The sequence below is a fragment of the Rhinolophus ferrumequinum genome, chromosome 25 (assembly GCF_004115265.2).
Source record: "Rhinolophus ferrumequinum isolate MPI-CBG mRhiFer1 chromosome 25, mRhiFer1_v1.p, whole genome shotgun sequence".
Lineage (NCBI taxonomy): Eukaryota > Metazoa > Chordata > Mammalia > Chiroptera > Rhinolophidae > Rhinolophus > Rhinolophus ferrumequinum.
Window position 1 is genome coordinate 8,850,372 of NC_046308.1, and position 13,216 is coordinate 8,863,587.

The window sequence follows — 13,216 nt, forward strand, 5'->3', positions numbered from 1 at the left end:
CGAGAAGCTGCGCGTAGAAGAAAAAATTGTCTTTCTTCCTACAGTGCCATCTCCACGCAGACTGCCTGCTCCCGGAGCCCAAGGAAAGCAGGGGGTGGAAGAGCGGATAGGCATTTTGGGGTCCTCTCTGTGCCTCTCCCAAGCTTCCGGCTCTGAGAGGTCCCTGCATTCAGGGCAGTGGCTTGCGTTTACACAGCACTGTGCCGCGTACGGTCACGCATTCCCTCCCACGTGCGGTCTCCTTGCTGCCGCCGCAGAGTGCCAGGACCCTGCCAAGGTCTCCCAGGGCCCCGGAATCTCCTAAAACCTTCTTGAGCCCGGTGTAAGCGACCCAGACCGGCGTCACCGGGAGATATTTCTTGCGTTTTACCAAGCGCTCGAGCACACTGCAATACCCCAATTGACAACCACTGGGGAAAAGGTGGGGACAGTAAGCCCATGTGTCCCCCACGGGCACTGTAATGGCGAAGCATGCCCTAGCTAAAGCAGTCCCTCCCAGTACGCACACGTGTGCCCAGAATTATAATACAATATAACACATCGTAATATTGGATGTTATGCCGCATTTACCTTCCATTAGGATGTGTATATTGTGTTAGGCTGTGCTTATGTGTTTGTTACGACGTGCTGTGATATTGTATCTCTCAATCTCACTACCATGCCCCACGCACCTACTCGATTACTTGACCCGCACGGTGACCCTGCAGGCAAGACTCACTTCTCCCACTGCACGCAGGAGGCACAGAGAGGGACATTTGCCCAACGTTATCCAGCTAGAAAAGGGCAGGGCTTGGGTTGGAACCCACAGCCTGGGGACTGGCAGTAAGGGTGACATCCACCCACACAGCTCGGGTAGAAGAGATGCTACACCACACACTGCTGTTTCTGGAATAGCCCAACAATATATATTTATTTTATTACGCTCACACCATCTGGCTGAGATGGGCGGCTGCCAGCCGACACTCTGCCACCCTCTGGCTGAGAACTCAGCTCGGAAAGGCCTGTAGCTCTACCAGAGGAGCTCAGACCCCATCTTGATCCAGCCATCCCCTTCTCCTGCCCCCTTTATTGAACAACCTGAGGAGGGAAGTACTGTCATCCTCCTGGTTCACAGATGAGAATGAAGTTCAGAGAGGTTAAATCGCTTGCCCAATGTCACTCAGCAAATGATAAGAGGTACAGTTCAGACATTCCAACTCCAGAACCCTTGATTTTAACACCTACATTCCCAGGCCCACCTGAGGTGTCCAGTGTAATTGGACTCCCAAGGTAGGTGGGGGACCGCCAGCGGGGAAACAGGTCCTCGCGACACTGTTCTTAACATTTGGGAGTTAGGAACATCCTTGGGGTGCAATAAAAACAAGGAGGAGGAGATCCATGAACTTGGATTAAAGTCTCTGGAACCACAATTGTGGTCCCGGGCCTGGTGTGTGATTGGGTTGGAGCCCCCAGGCTTCCTAGGGGACAGAGGATGGATCCTTCACATATCCTAAATTTCCCTCCTCTTCTGTGCTGCTGGAAGGGGAAGGCGGGGACGCCCACGCAGGCACAACCACGGGACACAGTTTGATCCCCTGCCTCCAACTGTAAAAGTCAAGGGGACGCTGTCTTTTCTAGACACTCAAAAATGTCCCCCACAACTGGAGAGAGAACAATAACCAACCCCAATACCCAGGAGCCTCGGGGAGGGGACTTCTCCGTGTTGGTTTTCAGACTTTCTTGCTTCCAAGCAAACGTGGACACTGGCAAGATGAAGGGCAAGGGAAAGGACTGAAGACCCGTCGTGCCTGAATTATTCCACCCCTGCCCCCAGCCGGCCATAGGTTTTCCTTTCCAAATATCCAAATCCGTGGGTAAACCTCGTGTTCTGCTAGTGTAGCACCGGCCTCATCTAGGGCTCTGTCGGAGGGACTAGACGCCGGGAAACCCTCTCCCTTGCAGGGGCTCTCCAGGAAACGGAAGGGTCAGAAATTGGCGCCTCTGGCAAACCGATATCCGCTCCCGGGGAGATCTAACAGACGTTTCCGAAGCTGCAAAAGTCGACAAAATCGTCCCAAACCCTGGCCCGACTCTGCCGCTGCCCGGTTCCTCCCGCTGGGTTTGAGGGACAAGCGGCAGCCAAGTGCGAGGAGAGAGATGTTTAAAACAAACAAACACAGGGTTTTTTGTTTTGTTTTGTTTTGCCTTTCAAGATAAAACCCGTGTATCTACACCTTCCTTGAAAGAATAGAGATGAAAGGGAACTAGAAAGTTTTCCGGAAATTTTGGCCTTAGCTTTCCCTCTCCCATATACACTTAATTATCTGGACATTTGGGGGAAAGTTTAGAGATTTAGTGTCTGGGTGACTCGAAGCAGCGCTGTGATTTTTCTATTTCTGTGTGTATGTTGGGGAGTTCTGTCTGTGTGTGTGTGAGGGGGGGAGTGGGTACCTGGTGCTAATTTGGGGACTCTTGGCTAGGCAGGGAAAACACCTTGAAACCCACAAAGTCTGAGAAGAGGCCAAGTGGACCGGCCTCACCACACCCATTTCTCCCTCCCTTCACCCCAGCCTTGGGGGCGTCGGGGAAATTTGGCAAAAGAAAAGAAACTCCAGAAGTTTCTGGAAAATTCAGGAGCCGGTGGACCCTTCGGAGTCAGCTGGAGGACTATTTCACTCTTTGCTAACAGAATCTGGACAATTGTCCCCGTAAGAGCAGATTTTGACCGCCTGGCAAATCCAGGAAATTCTGGATAAGTCAGTATAATAACATCTGGGTAATTGGAAATTTCGCCTGGATAATTCAAGAGACATATGATGGGGGAATTTGTAACGAGGCAGCGATTTCGAGCCAAGATAAAAAGTTTAGTTGGGTTTTTCGTTTTGTTTTAATTCAAAATGCGCGGTTTTGGCTAGAATTTCCGCCTCCACCACACTCCCGAGGCACTGAGAACTACATCGTGATGGACACTTTCATCCGCGGCCAAGCCCCCCTGGAGCAAATCCCTGGCTCGGCCGAAGTGGGGGCCACTCGGAGGGAAGGGTCGGTGGGCGCGCGCGGAGCACATTTGCCCGCGCGCACCCAGAAAAGATGACATAAGTGGCGCTGACGAGTGCTGCCCGGCTTGAAACGCGCTTAAATAAAGGGTCCGCCGGCAGCGTGGGCCGGAGGGATTGCCTCACACTCCGGAATCGGGCCCAGACACGTTTAGAAATGTTTTGCTGGACGCCTGCCCCGCGAGGGCGACAGCGGCAGCCGGCGGCCTGGGCGAAGCTGCGCTGCGGGTCACAGGCTGGCGCTGAGTGGCGGCCGTGGTGAAGCAGAATGTCTCCTGCCTTTGCCTGTGTGTGTGTGTGTGTGTGTGTGTGTGTGTGTGTGTGTGTGTGTGTACACACGCACCCTTCACGTTTGTGTCCCCCTTGGGGGCAGGGCTCTGTCTGCAGCACCCCAGCTGTGACCAGGAAGGCGTTAAGGAAGTGAACAGGCAAGAGTTTGGCACCGAATGAGGCACTGTTGGTTTTAACATCGGTTTCCCCCGTGATCTGAGGGCTGCGCGGGGCAGAGGTCCATCCTGGTCCCAGCTGGGTCCCCGGAGCCCAGAACGGAGCCTGAAACTAATGGGATATTATTTATTGAGTGAATGAAGGAATCCAGAAGTCAGGCTTTCAATCCTCTCATAATCTCTTCTGGGACACTGAATGTCTCTCTCTGGCCCGCGTCCCCTCATAGAATAACAGGGCAGTCTTGTGGTTCCTGCCAGGCAGTCACAACTCAGTCATAATAAGTGGTAACCACAATAACATCTGACACTCATTGACCACCTACGCTTTTCATCAAGCTTTGTATTTAATTCCCTAAGAACTAATAGGGCTAGGTACCCTTATATTCCCATTTTACAGATGAGCAAACCGGAGCTCCAAACAGCTAATAAACTGAGGCTGCCTAGTTCACTCAGGGATTTGATGACTGTGTGAGTCCTGTGCTCTGCAGGCCAGCGTCGCTCACGCGTGCTCAGCCGGTGGCCCCCAATTTCTCCAGACTTAACTACAATTCTCCACAAGTCCTTCCAACAGCACTGAGGGTCTGCTTCTTCCCCAGCTGTGTATCTATCTGAATCCAAGCAGCCCAGCCAGACTAAGCCAGGACCCTTGGAGGAGACTGTAACCAGCTCTAAACTTACAGATCAGGGCTAGGGCCCGTAACTGTTTGGGCATCTGTGTTCACTCGCCCTTACTCTGGAGGCGAGAAGAGATCCTGCCCAAAGCCGCGCATAAAACTACTTCTTAGAATCCCTAAAGCCCCTAAGAACCTAAAATGTCCCCAGGTCACTGCAGACAGAGTCCTGAGAAAGGTCACTCCAGGGGCGGATGTGACGGATTTAAGCCCCTGCGCCTTCACTCTGTGCGCCCCACCCGCGTCTTTACGCACGGGAGCAATTGCGCCCCGCGCGTTGGCGCAAAATAGGATCCTGCCCGCTGGTCTCCAGTCCCTCCAGGCTTCGGCCACTGCACACTAGTCAATGTAATGAATGGAGAGAGAAAAGAGGGGAGGGGAGGGAGGGGGCATTGTGAAGGGGGTGAAATATCTTGGAAATAATACACGGAGAGAAGGAAATATGGACAACAGTTTATCAGCACCCCGCCCCCATTGCCCGCATGTTTAAAACCCCTAAGTAATTTTAGATCGTGTCTTCAGTTAATATATCTCTCTCCCTTTCCCGCGGGCTGACAGGGAAGCGCCGTTGCTGCAAGATGTCTGCAGAAAAGGGTCTTTAAGAGTTTCCACATTGTTTAGCTACACAAACGTGTTTGTGGTTCCCGAGGTCCTCCCCCTCCCCCACCCGCCTCCGAATCTCATTTCACTTTATGACTCCAATTGTTTGAGGATGCCCGCGCCACATAAATCCTGCTTCGAGATTAATCTTTCTGCTCGCTCGCGCTGGGCGCAGTGATTTTTTTTTTTTTTTTTTTTAGTTCTTTAAAAGAGGGCGCCGGGCGGAGATTTATTAACAAGGAAAAATAGTTTATTTTTATAGTCGACCTCGGAAAAGTGGGGGTGGGAGCGGGCTGGGGAAGGGGAGTCGTTCAGATGGATAAACAATGAGGCTGAAGCGGCCGGGGTGTTAAAGACCACTTCAGCTGAGAGTGGGCTGGCGACTTGAACTTTTCTCCTGGCTACCCGCAGCTAGCTGTGGATGCCTAGCTAGGGGTGTGTGGGACCACGCCAGTACCTTCGAGCTGTATCTGTGTGTGTCTGCTGATGGAGTGTGTGTGTGTGTGTGAGATCGAGGATCTCACACACTCCAGAGGACAGCTTCTTCTGCAACTCGGTGCCCAGAGGGACTCCCTCAAACCGGCCTCTCTCCCCCAAGGGTTGTGATCTTTTTCCAGTCGAAGTGAAAACACTTGGCCATGACTACATGGATGGCCATCAATTGCCTGCAGAGCACTGTATGCTCTTCGCAAAATTGTGCACGTTGGTGTCTTTTTCTAGAAAAAAATTCAGTTTTCATCAGCTTCTCTGTGGATACTTTGTCATCCAAAAGGTTAAAAACCCACTAATGAAGGAAAGAGCTAAGGTGGGCCTTTCACCTTCCCATGCTGCTGGCAGCTGCGCGCTCCACCCGGTTTTGTCCTTCAAATCCGTGTAGCATGTGCCATTAAGGACTAACAATGACCAGAAGCCACCACCTTAATCTAGGGTATTTTGGAGGCTGATTTTGACTCCATTTTGGACCCATGACACTTAGGAATCTTAGGAACATTAGGTTAAGAGACCAGGGTCCTGAGTGTTGCTTTCAGCCTCCTATGTGCTGTCTGACCTTGAGCCAGTGGCAGTTCCTCTCTGGACCTCAGTTTTCCTTTAAACTTTTCGAAGGGGCATTTCTGAGGGGTGTGTGTGTGTGTGTGTGTGTGTGTGTGTGTGTGTGTGTGTGTGTTTCCTTTCTTGCAGCCAGCTGCCTTGAGGGTCCATGTAGGAGAAGAACACAATCTGGAATGTTCCGCCATGCACTAAGGTTAAGGTTTTGAGATCCTGTGAGGAAAGGTGATTCTTAACCTTTAGGGGAATGCACACCCTACTGGGAAGCTGATTAAAAAATATCCTTTCTCCACACCAAAAAAGGAAACAACAACACTCAAATAGGCGATGCTGCATACAATTTGCTGGATCCCTGGACAGATGAAGTTCCCCAGCTTAAAGCGAAGAGATGGAGCATAAGCCCTGACCAGTGCCTTAGGGAAGGGCCTGAGCAAGCCTGGGGGCTCCGGGCCATGTGTGCCCACCGGTCAGAGCCCCGCTCAGTGCTCCCAGCGAGCAGAGTAGGGCAGGGTGAAAGGGTGAGAGGAGGAGTCCTCTCCTCCTTTGATTCACAGACTCAGGCGCAGCCGGAGACCGCCCGGCACCGCGGCGTCTGTCTGTCTGCGCGTCTGCCCGCGGGTCCCCGGCTGTCCCCAGTGAACTCGAAGCGCGCCGAGCGCGCGCGGTTGAACCAATGTGAGGGCGCGCAGGGAGCCGACAGCGCCCTGGAGAAGACGCGCTGGGGGGCCAGGCTCTGGCCGCCGTCTCCCAGAGGCCCCGACCCGAGCCGCTTGTTTGGGATACTGGAATTAAAGTTCTCTGAGACGCCTTTGGCTGATGTCTGCAACCCTTGTCGGAGAATCACTGGCTCCCGCCATCGTTCCTCCCAAACGTCTTTCCCGAGGCTGCGGACACCTGCTCAGAGCAGAAGCGGTCCGTGGTTCAACCTGCTTGACCCGGGCCCCTTCTGGGGGAACACACACCCCAACCAGCTGGGCTCCCTGTTGACTCTCCCTAGACAGTGCCAAATTTTTCTAATACTAATAGACCACCGAAAAATAAGGCTCTTTCTATTTTTATAACGCCTTCCAAGCCATCATCTTACTAAACCCCAACGATCCACTTAGTTGCTATTAGAATTTCTCCCTCCAAGAGGGAGGCTAGGCCCAGAGAGGTTAAGCATCCAGCCCGGGAGTGCACAGTAAAAAGCGGAAACACTGAACGGAAACTCAGGGCTTCAGACTCCAAATCCCTGTCGTTTTCCAATGCACCACAATCACCTTCTACTACAGGTCTTCCCACCCCAACACGCAGGTACCCCAACAGGCATGCTGGCAGCGGAGTGGAACAGAGTGCACAAGGCGTTACCAGGCGAGGCCCAGTTTTGGGCAAGTGACAAGACACAGCACCTTTACCGGCAACTGGGGGTGCACAGCCCTCTGCATCCCAGCACCTCTTCTCCCCTGCCCTCATGTTATCCCCATCCTGCCGCCCTCGGCGCGCGCGATGAAGTTGCTCTGACCCCAAAGCATCCCTGCTTTTGCTCCCACCTCTACACCCCGTCTCCACCCTCCCCACCCCTTCGCTCATAAAATGCCAGCCCAAAGAGAGCAGTCCTCTGAGCGTGGAGGCGCGTCAATCGCTGCACGTCCACCTGATGCCTTACCTGGTCGCGGGTGGCTGGGCGAAGATCTGCACTCCGCGGAGCCTAAGCGCTGGCGCGGGCGCCCCAGGACGCAATCCGCTCCATCCAGCATCCACTGGCCTCCAGTCGCGTTTCCGGTTGTAGCACTGGGCGCCCCCGGAGTGGGCCCGATAAGCTATCGGCCGGCCCAGGAGGGGCGGTCAGCGGCGAGCCAGGGCACCTCGGGCTGGCTCCCCACTCCGGTCCGGCTGCCTGCCAGCGGCCGCTAAGGACAGCAGCGAGATGCCTGCCGAGGTGTTTCTGGTTACAATCACCTCACACACAGGCCCCGCATTCCGTCCCAATCCCCCCCCCCCCCCCCCCCGCCCCATCCTTACCATTATGTCTGAAGTCACACCTTCTGCCGGGCCTGGGGAGCTTTGTCGGGGTGGGGGCGATGAGTGCCTGAGAGTTGGGCCAAAATTGTTCATCTATAGAGCTTCCAGCAGGTCCGTAAAAAGGAATATTTTTGGTGGTCAGAAACTCAACATTGAGTAGCTATATAGCCTCCGTCTCCTATCCACCGGGACCTAATTTTCTACCAATTCACCCAGCACAGCTGTGTGTTCCTGATTATTTTCTGGAAGGGCTGAGGCATACAGTTTAATGGATTGATTTGTTTTCACCTTCAGAAAATGGAGGGCTTCAGAGATAAGAAAGGATTCTCAAGAGAAAGCTAATCTTGCCTCTTATGCAGTCTAAAAAATGATAATGATATTGTAGTTACCATTTATTGAGCCCTTATGTGTTTCCATCCTTTGAAAATGTCTAGGAGGTGGGAGGTATTATTTTGCCCATTTTGCAGATGAAGAACTGAGGCTTAAAAAAGGTGATGTGATGTCCCAGAGTCACAGAGCTGTAGGAAGATCAGCCCCAAATGGCCCTCAATCTGCCTCACCCAGGCACTCAGTAGGTGTGTGATAAAGGTTTGGGAAAGTCTGGATGATGGAGGGAAGGATGCCTTCACTAGCTTGCCTTGGGGTGCAGCCTGCCACTCAAAGGACGAGCAGTCAGACCCCAAAAGGCCCCGTACCATTTCTTCCCCACTCCCTGAAATGATTCATGCCCGTGAAGAATTCCAAACAGAATGGCCCTTGACTTGCCCTGAGAATGGGGCTCAGAGGGGTCCAGCCTGACTCGCTCTGGATAGGATGGACTCTGGTGCTTTCCCAGGCTTCCATAAGAATTGCAACCAAGCCCTTTGGGTTTCTCTGCTAGCCCAGTGTCCCAGGGGTGAAAGCTTAGATTCCAGCCACCCCTCTCCAGGCTGACAGTCTGGTTTCTCTGTTTGGTCCAGCCCAGGAGCTGGAGCCTTCTCCATACCTCTGGGGTCACTCCAGGCTTTGTTGAACCTCCCCCCATCTGGAGAACAGGGCCGCCCAGGATCCATAGAGCAATTAACCTCACCCACCCTCTCCCTACCAGTTTCCTTAAAATAAATGTGACAAACGTGCGCCTAATGATCTGCGGAGGGAAGATGTATATGCTTCAGGACCGTAACACATGGCTCCCTCCCTCCCTGGTGGAGCAGCCGGCTGTACTTCAAAGAACAGCCGGTTGGTGATATTACAGGGGTTTCCTGGTTTTCAGGAAACAAACAAACAATCCACCAGGTTCTCTAGGGGTAGAATAACAGCCAGAGACCCTCACACTAAACATGATGATGGTAATGATGATGATGATGATAGGGGCCAATGTTTATTAACTACAGGTGTCAGGTTGGGTGCTAAGACCTTTGCAGCCCTAACTCATCTGTTCTTTGCAACAACCCTAAGAGGGAGACAGTACAATTGTCCGATTTTACAGCCAAGGACCATTGAAGTCGCATGTCTACACCGCCATGTCTAGTGGTCGAGCAGGATTTCAATCAGATCTCCTAACCTTTAAATAATAATAATAATAATAATAAATTCACATGATTATCAAATAAGAGATGAGTATGACATGCAGTGACTCCTGACCAGTGCTTCTCTGGTTTCCTCTCCTGGCCTCTCCACTGCTGAGCTCCACCGCTGAGACCCAAGTTTGCGGGGGGGTTTTTTTTGTTGTTGTTTTTTTTTTGTATATCTTTTTGTTTTCTGCCTTCTTTTAAATTCCAAATGGAACTCACAATATAAACTGCTCTGCACTTTGCGTTTTGATTATTCGGTTAACTTGATGATGCGTTTTTTTAAAGCATGGGCTTTTACTCACTGATTACTGTAGGTAAAAAGAGATTTTTGCCAAGCACACACACCAACAAAAAGGGCGTGGATGGGGCTGGTTTCCTTCGGCACGGTGCTCGATCAAGTTCTGCTCAGGGTCATTTTAGCTGCTTAGGGACACAAACGGAGGGAGGGAGAGAGCAAGAGAGGGAGGCAGAGAATGGAGAGGCAGGAGCGAGGAGATGGAAAGCTCAGGCGTCTCTTACATTCCAATCAGAGATAGCAGATGTCCCAGGAACAAAACATGCTCATCCGCTCTTGGCACGGGGGTGTCACTGGACTTGCATTTCAGAGCAAGAGGTTTTCAAAGCCTTAAATGGTCTCTCAGAGTCGTGGCAGAGCCTATCCACTCTCCACTCTGTGTGGAGGGCAGGCTTTCAGGGTGGAGGGCTGAGTGACATCAGCCCCCGCTGGACACCAGGAACTGGGGGGTGAGGCTGGCCTATTTTGGGCCTGGCTCCCCATGTGGTCGTCCCTGCCAGGGTGCAGTGAAGTTTAAGGAACCATCCAGTTCACACCATTCCTCACCCCCAGCCCCAACACAATCACCACTTAATTTTTGTAAATTTCCCTTTTTATATGTTTTGGCTCAAATCGCTCAGGCAAAGGGATTTTCTCAAATGGTATTTGTGTTCCTATGGTTTTTAAACACAGAGTGCCTTCTTGACAAACCCGTGAAGCTCCAAGTAAAGGCTGCTAGGCTATCTGTCTCCCAAGTGGCAGGTGGGCAGGGCCAGGGCCGATGGAATCTGTTCAGGGAAGTTGGAGTGGCCAGCATGCAAGGCAAAGGGTAGTCTCTTGGAGAAGAGTTCCTGGACCCACAGAATCTGCTCCTTGTTAGAATAATAATGACCAATGGTTTGGTCTTCCTCTCACTGTCTCCTGGTCCACAGTTTCTAGCTCTTAGCAAAAGATAATGATCCATCCTTTTACTCTTGATCTCTTCCATTTCCGTTTTCTCTCACTCCTATTCTCTCTCTGCTCCTCTGTGACCCTTCCTGCTTTCCTTCCTTCCTTCCTTACCTCCCTCCCTCCCTCCTTCCCTCCCTCTCCTCTTTCCTCCCTCCTTTCCTTCCTCTACTTATCATTCACTTTTCCTACTATAGCCACGTCTCCCCCTTTACCTCTCTGCTCCGACCGCTCTTATTTGGGGAAGGAGAATTATAATATAATGAGAAATACATGCCAAATCTCTGGGGTCTTCCAATTCTGGATCTTTGGGGAACTGATCTTAACTGAAACAGCAAGTCTCGTTTACTATACTGGGGGGACCACAAATGGAAACAGCCTACTGAAGGCGCCTTGGCAGTTTGCAGTTCATTTTAAAGGTGCACACATGACTGTTTGCCTTCTAGAAAAGTTCTCTAAAGAAATCACCAGAAATGTGGACAAATATCTGTCTATAAGAATGTCTATAGTAATGAAATATATAACAACAACAACAACCAAAAAAAAAAAGTTAAGAGCTTAGATACACAAAAATAGGAGGTTGGTAAAATTATGCTTTATCTATAGCTGGAGAACTATGTAGCCACTACAAATCCAATTTTTGCTCTGTAGCCACTAAAAATCCGTTTTTAAGTGAGAAAAGTAGATTTAAAATAGGACGTATTTTTATGATTCTATTTTCTTTATATGTATGTGTGTCTGCGTGTGTGTATTCCCTATACATTAAGAAGATGGTGTGTCTACATCAAGATGTTAACTCTGGGAGGTAAGATCACAGAATTTTGCAACGTTTGTATTTTTCTATCTTCCGCTCCCAAATGTCTATGTTTGAAGCTGAGTGATAACATTACAGTGGCTTGTTATAGTGTCTTTTCTACTTCAGTGTATGTCTGAAACTTTTCCATAATACAATCTTTTCAGTGTTTACAATGATGCACAGTTATTTCATAAGTGCTAAAGACATAGTTCAAGTTCATTTCCCCTTTGGGGCTCTTGTTTTAGAGCTTCCACATAGCTCCCTTTGCCCATGCAGCCAGGACTCTGGATTCTGGGGGTTCATAAACCCAATTACACCCTGCAAACCAGAGTGGAGCCATGGTGAGAGGAGGGGGTGCTGCCCACTCAGGCTTCCACTCCTGTCCGATAATGAACTGGCCAGGACGGCCGGCAAGGACTGGAAAAGGGGCAAAGTCAATTAGGTGGGTTTGCAATAAGAGGTTGTTCGGAGAGGCCAGGCGTTAACATACACAGGCTTGTGGCCACGGGGAGCGAGAAGGAGAGCCTTTTAGGCCTGGGGGACATTTGGTTGCTATTATGAATGAACAAACCCAGGGAAACTAAAACAGGAAAATGGCAGAGTTGGGCATCTCAGTGGGCTGGAGGGAGGCCCAATGACCTTGGGGCTAAGTAATTCCAAATGGTCTTTGAAACCTTCTGACAGTGGAGCCACTGAGACCTGGGGGCCATGGGGAAGCAGGGCAGAGGTCCCATTACAAAGGGGCTGAGGTTCTAGGCACGGAGCCATTTTCGAGGTTAACGATTGCCCTCCCTTGCCGAAACCCTTAAAGGAACCACCAGAAGTAAGCGTTCTTACCCACCAGCCTGCAGAAAACCTGCACACTGGCTTTTGAGAGAAGGGAGATGAAGTGGAAATTTTTCACAGCTGGAAACAGAATCTGTCAGCTCAGCCAGCAGCATGGCAGCCTGTGAGCTCCAGGGGCCGGGTCTTCCACTGGTTCTGCGGGGTCAGCTTGGCTGCAGTGCCTGGAACACAAGAGGCGCCAATAACCACTTGATACACGAATAAATTGATCGATTTGTTAATTAATATTGTGTGGCTTTGTGCAGAATGGCCCCACCTTTACTGAAGTATTGCTTGCAGTGTGTACCTGGGACCACCTGCTAACCCATCGCCGGACGGATGGATTACAAGCACTGAGTCCTCCGGCTCACCCCAACCTCATGAACCAGACTCTCTGAGGTGCATCACCAGCTATTTTAACACTCACCCCAGGTCGTTCGGATGCCCCCACAATCTGAGTACTGCTGTAGTAGGTGTCATTGCCACTCGCGCCTAGAAGAAGGAAACAAGTCATGCGACCATAACTGAGACTCCTACCATTTAGGCTGTGTTTTTTTTAATATAGAAAAATATCACAGGTAAATATTATACTTAGCTTTAATTTCAGATTTATTACGTGTCGAGAATTGTGACTATATGATCTCATTTAATCCCAAAACAGCTTCTTCAAGTAAATAGTATGCCTGTTTTACAGGAGAGGAATTGACGCATAGAGAGGTGAAAGGGATTTGCCCGGAATCACACACCTTGCAACAATAATGGCGGTAGCAGCAACCATAGCAATAACTATTTATTGAGGGCATCCTGGGAGCCAGGTACTGTGCGAAGCATAGGTTTTTAAACAATTTTCATTCAACCCATGTAATTTAGCTTTACGTGGACGATTTCATTTCATTCCCATGACTTTATAAAGTAAACCATTACTATACCCATTTTATAGATGAGGAAACTGAGGCCTCGGGAGATTGACGTCCTCTGGCCACAGAGCTGAGGAGCAGTGGTGGCAGGATTTGACCCCAA

The 13,216-nt window shown here is 50.7% G+C and overlaps 1 protein-coding gene across 1 annotated transcript in view; it reads right to left on the reverse strand.

The window, feature by feature from the left end:
* Positions 1-6,355: 6,355 nt before the first annotated feature.
* LOC117017817 (tumor susceptibility gene 101 protein-like) overlaps positions 6,356-13,216 on the reverse strand; it is a 76,231-nt gene continuing 69,370 nt past the window's right edge. The window contains 3 exon segments of the mRNA XM_033098411.1: positions 6,356-6,693; positions 7,445-7,598; positions 12,624-12,688. Coding sequence (XP_032954302.1) covers positions 6,356-6,693; positions 7,445-7,598; positions 12,624-12,688 — 557 coding nt within the window.